At 43.8% G+C, this 15,160-nt stretch overlaps 1 protein-coding gene across 1 annotated transcript; it reads right to left on the bottom strand.

Annotated features, from left to right (window-relative positions):
• Positions 1-214: 214 nt before the first annotated feature.
• On the bottom strand, positions 215-13,849 carry TRIM14 (tripartite motif containing 14). Its single transcript, XM_054397604.1, has 7 exons — positions 13,840-13,849; positions 11,578-12,002; positions 7,694-7,789; positions 6,123-6,356; positions 4,917-5,079; positions 3,618-3,710; positions 215-750 (listed from the first exon to the last, which is right to left on the bottom strand). Exons 1-7 carry the CDS (start codon positions 13,847-13,849, stop codon positions 215-217), a joined length of 1,557 nt encoding a protein of 518 aa, XP_054253579.1.
• Between the last annotated feature and the right edge of the window lie 1,311 nt (positions 13,850-15,160).

The raw sequence follows: 15,160 nt of genomic DNA, 5'->3' as shown, positions 1-15,160 counted from the left end.
GTAAGTGGTACATTGATCCCCTTCCCCCACTGAAAAATGCATACATATATATATATGTATAAAATTACAGTTGGTTTTCTTGAACTTAACTGTTACTTTTTAAAAGCATCACAGTTACAACTTTTGTATGACAGAGGTTAGTTAATGTAGATCATCACTGAAGTGGCTTTCATATAAAGGGCATGAAATAGTAGGTTTTATTTTGCTTTGTTCTCTATGTTAGTTTGCATATTCCAATAGACCCTTCCCAGAGCCTCAAAGCTGGGTAAACTGGTTCTGTGAACTTGCAGTGGAAGGTGTGTAAATGAGCCATGCCATCTGAAACATTGTAGAATGAAAGGATTCCCGCTTCGTAATCCAGAAAAATGCCAATGCGATCAGGATCATCTTCTATCTTGATGGGAATTCTTTCCCCCTTGTGAAATGCCCAGTACTCAACATCAAACTTCTTCAGGCACCAAGATGCTCTATTCCAGCCCAGTCGACAGGTTTCAGAGTCACCTTTCCTGCCAATGGAAGGGTAGGCTGCACCAATCCACCATCCTGCTCCAGCATGAAGCAGGTCAACTTCCCAGTAATGGCTCCCAGCAAAGAAAGCATCTCTGCTTAGCACTTGCCATAATTTATCAAATCTCTGAGGACCACAAGGGTAAAATATCTTCCTCCAGTTACAGCTTACTACAAGACGGTCATCAGATAACTTCAGCCTTGGGTGAAGGCTGTCATATTCCCAGGTTGGTGATCTTGCATCTGCAGTCAAAAACATAAACACTTAACTACATTTACACTTACAATGACTTGAAAAGTCAAAGTTGTAAAAAAACCTGCAAAGGAGCTCAAAGCTGGCAGTGCCTTGGAACCTGCATTTTTGCAAGGAAAAACCTGAAATTTTTACTAGAAGCACTGTGCTGTTTATATGCACCAATGCTTTCAAGTTGCACAGGCTCTAAAGCAGGTCAGTTAGAAGATAAACTTGTAAGAGTATAGGCATGGTTCACAAATGAAAGATGAATACAGCTAGGTACAGAACAAACACAGCTTCTGTTTTATGCAGAATAGTTGGAGACCTGGTGGGGTTACAGCCTAAGGATTTTGAGAGAGTACTGCAGCAGACTTAGGTGGTGATTTCACAGAAATCACATTTGAAGATCTACTAGACTCTCTTTCCTAGAGGCACCAGAGCTCTGAGCAGCAGTACTGTGTACATTACAAAGGAAGAACTTAGCAGCTCCCAGAGGATTTATAGCGGTTCACCTAACCTGACATTTAGAAAAGAAAACCTAGAGTCTGAAACTACATTCTAGAAATCAGTCTTAGCAGCAGTGTGTTTTTAAAATGAAGCAACTATTGCAGAACTATAATCCAGAAAACTGTGGGGGGAGGGGAATCTATAATCATGTTAAACAAGTCTGAAATTACACAATCACACAAAACAGGTCAAAAAGCTAGAGGCTTTTAAGAAGACATTTTTCTCTGAAGATACTGTCTTACAACTTCAATACTGAATTGTTGCATATATCACAAAAGCTTTTGTAATGCACTCTCAATAATTTATTATGTTAGCACCTGATTTTATGTTCTAGAAATAAAGGACATACTCCCTTTGGAAACAGGATTTGGCATCCTTTAACAATCCCTTTCACTCTTTCTGTCAAGCCTGATAAACCAGTGTCAGGGGTGGGTACCTAAAAAGCATACATTGTCATGAATTACGGTAGCTTATGGAGTACTGGTGATACAATGTAAATTTAACCTGAATCTTAAAACCATTCCAAATACTGAGCACATCTATTTTCTCCTGTAAGTGAAGAACACAAAGTATAATGATACATCCAGATGAGAACTGAACAGCAGTATCCTTGCAATGAAAACTAGCTCAGACATATTTCACTGGGTTTTTTTTAAATAGAGGTATTTTAAATGCAGATGAAAAATATATTTAACATCATCAAACTGCTTTTCAAAACGGGTAAATTACTTTTTAAATTAGAGAAACAAAATCCAGACTGCTTTGATTTCTTTTGTGTATCTGCACTTTGTGTTTGGACCTGCAATCTCAGAATACAGTCACTGTGCTGTACAGGGGCAGCATAATCTTAAAGGAACACAAAACAGGAGGCAGAGGACCCACTCAAACAAGAACTTCCAGTATTTTCCTTGCTCTTGGATGTTGAGCTTAGATATAAAAGGTATATTTAAGTCCAAAATTTTATGACCAAGGTTTGTCACTTTCACTGAGAAGCTGTACATGTTAATGCGATCTTTGTCATAATTAGCTTTGACAGAGTTGAGAAACTGCCTTTTCAGCCCTTAAAGTGATTGCTCACACGTGAAGCAAATACAGTGCTTTCTCCCTGAGTCCATCAAGAGGCAGCCTTAAGCAGATACAAATTAGTATTCATGAAATTCAGGTGTGGTTCACTACCAGCCAAATGCTACTGCAGTGTTTTCTTAGTATCAAGTGCTCAGTGATGCGCATCTTAGGTTCCGGCTACAAAGTGACTGACACCGTCTGGATCCTGCCACAACAGGAAGAAGGCTTGTGGTATCACAGCCAGGAAGATAAAACTTTGCTCATTGCATTCCTAATTTTGTAACACCTGCTATATTTACAAGTGGAACACCTGTTTGCTCATTGCCAGTTGAGATAACCTGTTCGGAATGAAAAAAGTTGCAGTGTTTGAACTTAAAAGCTCACACAAGGGAGCACAAAACCATGACAAGGCAACAGCAGTGAAAAATATCCTTCCCAGAACTGTGTATAACCCACTCTACCAGCACAGTCCTGCCTCTTGCCCTCTCTACTGAGTAACAGCAAGAAGTGTCCATATGACCTCCCCTCCACAGGGCTGGATCCAGGCTGGAAACCCAACCTCCTATAACATCCCTTTGCCACCAGGGCCATGTTAATAAGGACTCTTAACAGCTTTGACATTAAAACAGCTCCCATCTGCTACAAGCCACAGGCAATGTCCATTAGCTTCCCATGAGAGACATGAAACAATTCACTGTACATCTTTCTCACCAACACTAGAGGAAAGGATCACCTGTAGATTGACCTTTAACACATTATATATCCTGGAGGTATTTAAAAGAGATGTGAATGTGGTGCTGGGGGCACATAGTTCAGTAGTAGTAGTGGGATTGTAAACTCTAGGCCAGTGTTTGAACTTGATGATCTTTCAAGGTCCCTTCCAGCCCCTAACATTCTGTGGTTCTGTGATGATCTCAAAGGTCTCTTCCAGCCTCAACAATTCTATAGGTCTATGATTCTATATGATGGACATATCATTAAAGACAGACCACAGTGATCTGGAGAATAGAAAAAGTCTTAAGAAATTAAATTAGCCACTATCTGATTCACATGGGCAGTCTGAATAAAAATAAAGGATCAAGATCTCACAGACAGAAAGTAAAATTTCCTTCCTAGCCTGAGGTATGGAAAAGCGTAATGACTTCCAGGCCGCACTGAGCACTTGCTCCTCACAAACACTGTAACTATCAGAACCCTTTCAGGATTCTGTTTGAAGAGTCTGGCAGCACATTTCCATTGACTGTTCCAGTGCTTGAGCCGTATGTATCTGGAGTGCTTCTGACTTCTGTTCAACCATACTTACGTTTTAAGAAAAGCAACCGGTCAATGGGAGACAAGGTTTTCAACACTGCTCCAGGCTGCTTCTTTGCAGTGGCATTAAGGCTACTCAAAACATCTAGGCATAGATGGAAGGAGACAATTAAGTCAGTGTGCTAATGGAAGAATGTGGTCATACTATCTGAGTTTAAAAATAAAACACTAAGGGCAGTTTTGCTGAAATGAAAACATTTGGGTTTTGCCTCTCTGGTGTGAATTCTACCCGTGACCTGGGGAAGGTTATACTGTCACACACCATTTTCCAGTTTCATGGGTCAAACTATGTTACTTCTACTGGGGAAAGGCCACATATTCTTTATGCTTTTGACTTTATGCTCTTTGGATAACCTGGAGATGCTGGATCTCAGTATTGCCAAGATACTACACCATCAAGCACAACCCCAAGTAAGCACCTCTGTTTCTCAAAAATCACCCCTCAGATGAGAACAGAGTCAAGCAGCTGAAGACAACTGCAGCTGCTAGCTACAGAGCACCTGCACAGTACTGTCTAGGAATTCTCCACACATCCTGCAGTGGCCTTTTGGATTTGGTCTGAACACTTTCTGCAGCACCTTGCTATACAATTCTTAGTGGCAACTCTCAGAAAAAGGATTATTAAAAAGTAGCTGGGTGAAATGTGATGGTTGATATTGCCCTGCTCACCTGTAACTCAAAAAGTGGCAGGGTTTCCCCACAGTTTTGTGGCTCTATGTCCCATCAGGAAGCTCCTTGCCTTAATCATGCCAAAGGTCACTTTAGGATGAAATACTAGCTTGAAGACAAAAGGAGCTCCAAGCAGAACATGGTACACCCACCTTTGAAGTACCAAAACTAGACCATTTTTTCAGACTGCCTGAGACACAAAGCTCACCAGGTACATCGACTAGGAAAAACTTAAAGGTATGATGCCTGTCAGATGTGTTGCCAGAGCACTTACACCCAAGAGTAATTTGAAAGAACAGCTACATTGTGTAGGTGTGATGGTCCAAAGATAAAAACTCTGCAGGAGGGAAGTAAGCTATATTGAAACAACTGATGAAGCTGGAAAAAAAGCCTCAGACAAACTTAAAAGACCATTTTCAGAGTTAAAAGAGAAACCTCTTAAGTTTCTAAATGACCACAGCTATAGCAACATTACACCAATGCTGTCAGAGAACAGTACCCATGCCCCAAATGCTGCTGTTTTCTCCAGCAGATCTGGTAAAAAGTCCTGTTCTTACAGATCTTACACTTTATTTAAAAGCAGAGAAGGAGAAAACAAAATTCATAGCTTTTCCCCAGGTACCTTTTTTAAGCCGAGCTTCTAGTGGTTTCTGTAGAATGGCCTGAAGAGCTGTCATGAATTGCTTATAATGGTTAAGAACATGTTCAAAGGAGAGAGGTATCGGATGCCACTGTTCTAACAGGTGCCTGGGCTCCTCCGTTTCTTTCTTGATTTCGGTGTACTTCTGAGGGCAGAAAGCCATACTCTCCAGTTAGTAGAGACAGTGACACGAATGGACTTTTCCCTCCCAGCTCCCACACACCACAGAGCAAGGACAGTCCCATCACAAGCTAAACACTTGGGCCATAAGAGGTAAGCCTTGCTGTGTTCCATCTGTCCATTAGCTTCTTCTTCCAGTGGGCCTGCCCCAGGATGGAGTACTCAGTAGTCACAGTTAAAAGAGGGCCCTCCAGGACACTTCAAAATGGGAATGAGTTTAACCTCGGTAGGACCCTTTGTGGAAGATCCCAACAAGGGGAAAATTGAAACCGGGAAATTTTACAAAGCAGTCTGAAGAAGAAACCCCAACCTCCCCCCCCAAAAAAAAATCTCTCCAACCATGAAGAGCAGCTTCCCATGTGGAGGTATGTTACTAGCACACAGCAGAATGATAAAGTCATCATTCACAAAAGTGGAAAGGTCTCAAGTCTGCTTTGGATGTAAAAATGCTCCACACTTCTTTCCATGTAGAATGTCATCCTTTGGCTTCAGTCAGTGCATGAACACAGGGCACCACACCTTCTCCAAGGAAGGTGAAAGAGATCATTAGGAATGGAAGATTGACGTTTTTCTGTAGCAGAAACACTGCCTCTCCAGGAAGATGATGGCTATTGCCTGAGGTGGTAAGGATCTCTTGTGATTAAACGAATGAGAGGGCTCCCAGGGCTCCCAGGAGGGTTGCCTTTCCTCAGACCTTCATATTACACTGCACAAGGAAAGACCTGATACAGCATTTGTCTTCAAGACTAAGAGATACGTACAGCTCTGTTCCACATATGCTTAAAATCAACAGGAATTTCATACAGATCTGAAATCAATGCCATAGCAGAAACACCTAACAGAAAAATCAGGATCTGAACTCATTCACCAAAATACCAACAAAAAACTTAAAAGGCAGTAAGAAACATGCTGTTCACTACCTACAGAAGGATCTACAGTGGAGACCATTACAGCAGTTTACCAGGGACTATCAGGATAATGAGGTAGAAAGAAATCATACAATACCACCTCCAAGAATTGAATAGGATCACTGTGCTGTTGTATTTGTCTGATTCGAACTGACAAGGTCTCCAGGGCTTCAAGCTTTTCTTGGCAAGACTCCAACTGCTGATTATGCGCTTCCAGGGCTTGCTGAGTCTTTTCATCAATGAAGTTTTTTGCCAGACTCTCCTCTTCCCGAAGCAGTAACTGGAGCTCAGTCATTCGGTCTGACAGCTGCCTTTTGCTCATAATGGCATGTGCCTATAGAGGAAGCAGAAGAGTGTCCCCCCCCATACTCAACAGGCCATAAACATTTCTACTGTTTTTCTCCAAGATTTTCAATGCTACATTTTGGATTAATTTTACTAATTTGCTTCATCTCTTGAGAAACAGGCATTTACTCCTTAAGAAAGTGCAACCATTATTCATCTGCTGATGCCATGGATGTAAAAGCTTGAGGGCAGATTCCAAGATGTTTATTTATGCAGAAAACAACTATTTTCAGATGGAAAGTAACAGGGTCAGGCACTAACTGATAGAAGCAGCAGACATGATCCTTTGGTAGTGATACTTTGCTCCCTTTTAAAGCAAGTTACGGACAGGGAGCTGCTAGAAATAAATTCTCCAAAATGAAGTGCCATCAAGAAGAGGCGATTTGCAGTAACCAAGGTGGCTTCACCGAGGGCAAATCATGCCTGACACACTTGGTGGCTTTCTGTGATGGAGTTACAGCATCAGTGGATAAGGGAAGAGTAACTGATGTCATCTACCTGGGCCTGTGTAAAGCATTTGACACTGTCCTGCATTTATGACCTGGTCACCAAATTGTAGAAACACAGACTTGAGGGGTGAACCACTCACTACATAAAGAGTTAGCTGGATGGCTGCACTCAGACGGTTGCAGTCAATGACTCAACATCCAAGTGGAAACCAGTGATAAGTGGCATCCCTCAGCAGTCAGTACTGGGACCACTGTTGTTTAACATCTTTGCCAGTAGTATGGACAGTGGCATCGGGTGCACCCTCAGCAAATTTGCAGATGACACCAAACTGTGTGGTCTGGTTGACACGCTGGAGGGAGGAGATGCCAACCAGGGGAACAGGCTTGAGAGGTGGGTCCAAGACAACCTCATGAAGTTCAACAAGGCCAAGTGCAGGTTCCTACACCTGGGTCAGGGCTATTCCAAGCACAAACAGGCTGGGCAAAGAGTGGCTCAAAGAGAAGGACCTGGGGGTGTCAGTTGACAAAAAAAATCAACATGAGCTGGTGATGTGCACTTGCAGCCCAGAAGGCCAACTACCTCAACATACAGTGAATCCACAGTAAGGTATGTGGCTGGAGCTACTTATTATTCCTCCACAAAAAACTGTCAACATTGTTCTTCCAGACATGTTCAGCTGATCAGAGAGTGATGATCAGGCTTTTGGAGACTATTTCTCTCTTCTCTCCCTTTGACAGTAATACACTATGATGGATATAGGGAATACAATCTGTTCCTGAGAACAAGTAGCTGCCTGGGTATTTGAATAGCTGCAGAGAAAGCAAAACATCTTTCCTTGGAAAATGACCATCCAGTGTACAAGGAAACCATACTTACCTTCAGTTCACTAGCAGCCTGCTCTATGCTCCTTCTGTTACCAGCTTCTTGCTCTTTTCTCTTTTCAAGATCCTTCAAACACAATGCCATCAGTTCCTATATAGCAAAGAAACAAAATAAAACACTGCCTCTTAATACCACCTGTAAAAACCAGAAAATGGCATCCAGCTTGGTTTCTATACAGGGGAATATGTCACTGAGGATTATTAAGGCTAGTAGTGATGAAAAAAGGAATTAACATTTCACCTGCTCCTGGTGAAAGATTTGGAGAGATGTGCAAGTCAGTACCACTTTCAGAAGGACCAGGGAAACCTATGGTGAAAAACTGGTTTCATCTTTAAATGTATGGCACTGTGCATTTCAAGACTACATGCTCATGCACTTAGCAGCTGAAGGGTGGCTAAGAGGATCAGTGAGAAGCTTTGTCTAGTCAAAATCCAGTGAATGTTCAGGATGCTTCCCACTGTACAAAAATCCCACTAGCACTACAGTCATGCTGTTGCCTGAATGCCTGCAAGAACAAATCTTGGCTGGTAATCACAGTATCTGTGATACTTGTGGTGAGCCCCAAGATGCTCTGAGCAGCACAGCACAGCAAATGTTCTACTGTTTCTGGCTCCACAGCCACACCCCCACCCCCAGCTCTCTGAAATTGTCCTCTGTCCCGGGGGCTGAGTAGTCTTGGGTGTACTTGGTGATACATTTTTGTCAGTACCATGAAAGATTCTGGCAATGCTGCCCCATGCTCACTGTGCACTAGTTATTTACAGAGCCTCTCTGTAAATTACAGACAAGCTAGCTCCAGAGCTGCAGCTGTTACCAGTGTCCTGTTCTGCTGCTGGGACCTAGTCAAGAGCACTTGCATGCACATGTACCAACTCACTGCAACAACCCCAGGTGAGCATGACATTTAAACTCTGCAGGGCTGACAAACTGAATGTTACATGTTGCTTAATGGGCAACTGTTTGCATTTTTGACATGTGCTTCCCTTGAAAACACACGTTATTTTTAATCTGATTATGAGTCAGTGGGTTCCCATCAAAAGCCAGAGACTCTGCTTCTGAAATCCCTTGGTGCAGACACATCCATGCCAGCAGATAAATGTTCTTGCATGAAGCAATACACTGATGCCATCCATTCCAGCTACAATTTTCTAGTCCTATCCCTAGGATAGGGACCAGAAGAGGTCTGCAATACTTGAAGATGCAGGAGTTCTACTAGATATCAGCCTTCCTCAATTTATTTTGCAGCCTAGACCTCATTTCTATCCTCACAGACTGACAAAGACCACAGAGCAAAACCCAGTCCTCCCTCTCTGCTAGTTAAACACATCACCCCAGGCTCAATCCCTCACAACAGTGGATATATGCAAATAATTGTGCCAGCCTTTCTGGTTAAGCATTTCTGGTTTCTTTAAAGGTAAACAGAAGAACTGCTTCCTAGCAGTGGAGACTGCAACACGGGCAGGCATCCATGTCACTGACCCTAAGGAATCAACTCCAAAAACATTCCTTTACAGATTGCCTGAATGCCCTAACTCAGTCAAATAAAAATGCTGTAAAAACAAGTATTTCTGAGAGATGAGACTTATAGCTCCACTCAGAGTCAGTCTCAGAGGACACATATGAAGTGTACAGCATGCTGATCCTAAGTCCTGCATCCGGAAGCACAGAGGGTCTTGTTCCTAATGACTTTATACAATCTTAGATCCAAGGATAAACCAGCTGATTGATGGATCTCACACAACAGTTCTCATTTCTTAGCAGCCACTGGTAGGATTTGCTAAAAGCACTGAGGAATATTTTCACATGCTACCTAATTCATGTCACAACACATCTGCACAGAACAACTACTCACAGCAAACAAAATTACTAGTCAAAACATCACCTCTCAGGCTACAACTACTTTTGATAATTTGTACCTGTAATCTCTATAGCCTCAAACTAGTAGATGTCAGCAGAGACTTCCTAGGGATAGTGTCACATAGGGACCCAATCTTCTACCCTACTCACTTACTATTTTGGCACAAATAACTAGTCATCAACAGCATCTGGCCCCATGTCCAACAGATCCCCAGGAAACTCGTGGCTTTGTGCACTTTGCCCTCGCTGCCACAGTACGACACCTGCATTCAAATATTGCCCCAGTGTCATGAAGGGAATGCAAACACTGTACTGAGCTCCCAGCTGCAAGAGCTGGCAGGAACAGTGCTCTCAGGTGCTCTGACACCTTCACTGTTTCTTCTGCTGTGCTGCTGTTAGCCTGAAGCTTCTGTACTGCCCTTTGCTCCCATACTGTTCTCTGACATGAAGTGGAATAAAATGCCGTTAAGAATTTAGCATCACTTGCACATCGCTGGTAATCTGTGAGAACTAGGAAACTTCCTAGCAACACTGCTCCAAAATACCAGAGAAAGAATAGGAAGAACCTCTCTGAAACTGTGAAGAAGGTCCTGCACACCAAACTTCTGCATTACGAATTTTTAAGCCTCCTAACCTTAGCACCACAGCATGCAAGCCTCAGCAAGATTTCTGGCAGACTCTTCAGAATAGAACAAAACACAAGCAGGAAGTATCTGGCAACCATGCAAAGCCTCCCGGGGCTGCTTGATGGACAGCTAAACTGGGGTGAAGCAAAAAAAAAAAAAAAATGTTAGGAAAGAACCTCTGTGGTATCTGTGGCTGGGATGGAGTTAATTTCTTTCATAACAACCTGTATGGTGCTGTGTTTTAAACGTGACTGAACTGTGTGTGCACAAGATGGGACACAAGTAGGCAGACGAGCTAAACTAGATATTCCATGCCATATAACCTCATGCTCAGCAACAAAATGGAGACGGGAAGGGTTAGGTTAGATGTCTATTTGCTCAGGAACTGGCTGGACACTTGTTGCATTCCTTGCTTTGTTTTGTTCCCCCTTCTTCCACTTCTCCTTAGCCTACTAAACTATTTTTATCTCATTCCATACGTTTTCTTGGTCTTCGTCTTCCTTTCGTCTTCTCCTCTCACACTGGGCAAGGAAGAAGCAGTGAGCAGGCAGTTGTGTGGTGCTTTGCTGCCTAGTAGTATAGACCTGTAACTCTTGCTCCCCATCCCCAAGGAGTTATTAGAGAAAAGGCTCTGTGCATGTAGACTAACTGTGGTCTAGCCACCTACAGTGATAGGGAAAGGGGAAAACTGCAAGCGGCCTTTTCCCATTCCCCTGTGGCACACGTGTTTCTGTCAAAGATACTTCCAGCCTGGCAATGAAAACAAGTTCAACAGGGCAACCAAGTTCCTCTGATTCCCTACCCAAAGGAAAAAATGCTGCTGCATGCAACTTGACAGTTCACGTCACCTCATCGTTTTCTTTTGAATTCTACTCCTGTTACACATGCATTGGGATGGAACTCTTCATGCACAAACCACGTCCTGCTGCAGGGACAGCATACTGACCCCTCTCCATATGAGAGTTTACAAAGCACTTGTCACAGTACAGAAACTCTCTCTGCATGCCTATAAAGTCGATTTGACAACAAAAACTGATGTCCACAAGCTGTTCACAAGACAAGCAAAGTAAGCCCAAAGGCTGAAGATACTTGACCTACTGCTGCCTACTGCACCCAGACTCACAGCTGCCACCATCTCACCCTGGCCAAGGAACGCCCCGCTGCGCAAGTCCCAGGTACGAGAGACAAAGCAAGGAAGACAGACAACCTTCGGGAAAGACCTTTGCTCTAGCTCCGTATCCCGTAGTCTGCTCAGCACCCGATTACACCCCAGCTCCGTCCCCCCGCCAGGACGGACGGCCTCGCGAGTTAGTGCCCCCCGCAGCACAGCTCGACTGTCCCAGACAGGCGGGCATGCCCCAAGGCCACCGACTGGTGCCCGTCGGCGGCACTCACCTGCTTGCGGCAGACGGCGTCGCGCAGGAGGCATGCACGGTGTCCGCGGTGCGGACCCAGGGCCGGGCAGAGGGCGCAGACGCAGTGCCCGCAGTCCTCGCAAAACAGCTCCAGCGGCCGCCCCGCGTGGACGACACAGAGCCGTGCTGTTGAGCCCCACGCTACCCCGTGCGCCATTGCGGGCGCCGAGCTGCCGCTGAGGCGACTAAGCGGCACTCCGCCTGCCGCCGCCCTTCGGGCGGTAAGCGCTGGCGGCGCGCGGGGGGCGGGACCACGGGTAGTAGCCGCGGGCGCGAGAGAGAAGCGCTGCCTGTGGCTGCCAGCTGCGGCCTGGCCCTGCCGGAGCGGTCCCCGCGGGCGGCAGCTGCGGGTTGATTCCTCATCCCGCGCGGTAAAGGCTGGCAAGAACTTTTCTCCGTTGCACCCTGTGAGAGGACAAGGGGTAATGGATATAAACTACAGCACAGAGGGTTCCATCTCAGCGTGAGATGGAACTTCGCTGTGAGGGTCACAGAGCACTGGAACAGGCTGCCCAGGAAGGTTGTGGAGTCTCCTTCGCTGGAAACTCTCAAGACCCATCTGGATGTGTTCCTGCGTGACCTGTGTTAGATTCTATGGTCCTGCACTGGCAGGGGGTTGGACTCGATGATCTTCGAAGATCCCTTTCAACCCCTAACATCCTGCGATCCTGTGAACTGCGCCTTGCTCCTGCTCTTCACGGGGAGAGAGAGAAGCAGTGCCGTGGAAGGTGCTTTCCCCTGGTACCCGAGTTGGAGAAGTATGTATTTTTTTTAGTCTCAACTGTGTTGCTGAGGAGCACTCTCAGTTTTATAACTGAATAAAACACTGATCAAAAATTGGAACAATTTCTCTTCAGGATGTGTTTTTTCACTTTCTGGTTTGGTTTTTTTTTTTTCAGTGAGATTGTTGTCCTTTGTAAATGGTGGAAAACCCAAGAGGCAGTATTTGTATTAATACATGAGAATGTGGAGCACCGAGGAGCAAAGGTAGTCCTGCTGAAAGCAGGCAGAATCTTATGCTTGCTAAAGAGCTGCTGAGGTAATAAGGAATTTGGAAAGACTTTCTCAAAAAATGCTTTTCACAGAGCTCATTCTAGAGTCATAGAATTATACAGATTGTTAGGGATATCTGGATATCACTTGCTCTCACCTACACACAGAGAAAACAGTTCCTGCTTTGGAATGAGTAAAGATGAGAATCTCACAACTTCTGCTGGACCGTGTTCCAGTATTTGGTCATCCTCCCAGTGAAAACTTTGCCTGCTGTCAAATGAGCATTTTCCTCATTACAGCGTGTACCATATTGTTTCACTGTGCCCTTCCAGGGAGGGCTGTCATCTCATCTTTTCTATCTACTCCCATAAGGGTATTGTAGACATTGCAGGTTTTCTCTGCTGGAGGCTTAACAAGTCCAGTTTCTTCTGTATCTCTTTGGACATGCTGTGCCTCAGCTCCATTACAGTTTTGGTGGCTTCTCCAGGAGAGTTTCTTAATGGAGTGAATGTGTGGCTTGTCCAGGCAAGTGTGTGGCTGGTCTCTATCACCACAAGGCTGTATTGTTGGAAGATATTCAGCCTAGAACTCTGGGTTGTTTTCTGGTAAAGTTGTTCCCTGGCCTGTTGGTGCCCAGCCTTAATTTTTGCAGAGTTACTTCATGAGCTGGGTAAGTCCAGAGGCTGATTTTGATCTTTGTGCATTTTTGCAACATGTTACAGTCCATCAGAAGAGTGACCCTGATAGCCCTTCTCTCATTCCTCTTTCCCTGCTCCACCCACTCCTGCTATGGAATTGCAGCAGACTTGTTGAGGACATTGTCCATCTTATTGCCCTGTTTGCTGATAAGAACATTAAAGAGCATTGGTCTCAGTGGTATGGCACTAATACTCAGCTACCAGCTGGACTTTGTACATCTAATAACAGCACTTAGTGCCTAGCAGCCCAGACAGTTTTCTATCCACTTTCTGGTCTACCTATCCAAAAAACATCATCATTTTATAAGGTTATTATTGAGGCTCATGTCTTGACAGTGTTAGAATTTGTAGGTTATTAGTACCTAGGGCATTATTTCCCATTTTACTTGTGAATTGCAAATGAATTTACTGAGCTTTTCAGTGTTTTTAATTATTTACTTTAGAGGAGGGAGTTGCAATAAAACTGAAATGTTAGCATAAACACTACTGTGGATGGCCATGTGCTGGTATCATGCACTAAAATCAGGTGTACTTTCACCCCAGTACTTTACTGTCTGACATGGTGGGAAAATGCTGCTGCACTGTAGTTGTGAAAGGTCAGAAGAGTAGGAGGGACCTTGCTCTTTGCTTGCAGTTCCCATATTCATCTTTCTGGAAGGAACCCAGAAAGCTTTCAAAACAGGGCTTAAATGCCTCAGAGAGGGCCTTGAGCTATTCCTGGTCAAGAAGAATTATCCTCTAGCACAGGCTGTGGAGAGAAGTAGAGTGACATCACGAGAAAAACAGGAAGTTGTAATTTTTTTCCTACTTGAGCATCATCTCAATGTGAAAGCCAGTTGGGGAAAAAGGGTGATGTAGGCTGGTAGGGTAAAAATGGAGCTGAGACTTTGCTTGTTAGCTTTGAGGTGAACCGACACTTCTCTTGGCTTTGGATCTCCTAAGCCTTCTGTAACTTAGGGATGAATTTCTACAGTGTGTGTGTGGAGCTAGCAGCATACAACATGCAGAGATCAGGCTTTGGTTTAACCACGCATTCTCGTATTTATCTGTATAGAAAATTCTTAATACAAACTCTGACTCCATCTTCATAACTGAGTGTAGGGGTAAAGGAGCGGAGTGAAGCCTGTTTTCATGTACAATTTACAGGTTCTGGTGAGGATCTGGAAATTTTTTTTGCAGCCGCCTACAAAAAAAAATGGATCACCACTTTGGCAAAGACATAGAAGACTCTAATTTGAAATTCCAGTTATGTATCTGTAGGCATTACACATCTTTCAATCCCTGCCACACAAAGAGTAAATGTTTAATAAGGCTGAAGCCAAAAATCCTCTATGAAGCTGGACTGCTTTCAATAGAATGCACCCTTCCCTCTGGCTTGGAAATAGAAAGAATGCTTACTGCAGAAATCAAGAGTCAATTTTGGTTTTCCTCAGGGTTAACGATTTGCAGAAAGATTGTGCATGGAAGCCCTGTTTTATTCTGGGTCAAGTGCACCTTCCGGAATATTTTGCATGTATACTCTAAGTAATCTGATTTTACAATAGATTAGAATGTGTCTTAGTAGTGCTGCATCTGTTTTTCATGTTCAAGTTATCTTCCTGAAAAACAAGTACAAATTTGAAGTTCCTAATTTTACTGCTCTGAATATTGTTTTCTCATGTTTTCATCCTGAATGCTTTCATGTTCATTAAAAAGGGTAAAGGAAAGCAGGAATTCTTTTGTGGCTTAATTGCTCACTACTTCATTTTAAAATATAGAAAATTATTTTAGAGTATGAGAAATAAATTGGTGTAGCCATTTCTAGCTATTTTTTAGCAAAATATACTCTCAAGCATATATAAAGCCAGGAGAGAAGTCAGCCAAACACCCACA

Source organism: Indicator indicator, chromosome Z (assembly GCF_027791375.1).
Source record: "Indicator indicator isolate 239-I01 chromosome Z, UM_Iind_1.1, whole genome shotgun sequence".
In the NCBI taxonomy this organism is placed as follows: Eukaryota; Metazoa; Chordata; class Aves; order Piciformes; family Indicatoridae; genus Indicator; species Indicator indicator.
Note: the sequence above shows the minus strand (reverse complement) of the source record. Positions and strands in the feature narration are given on the sequence as shown.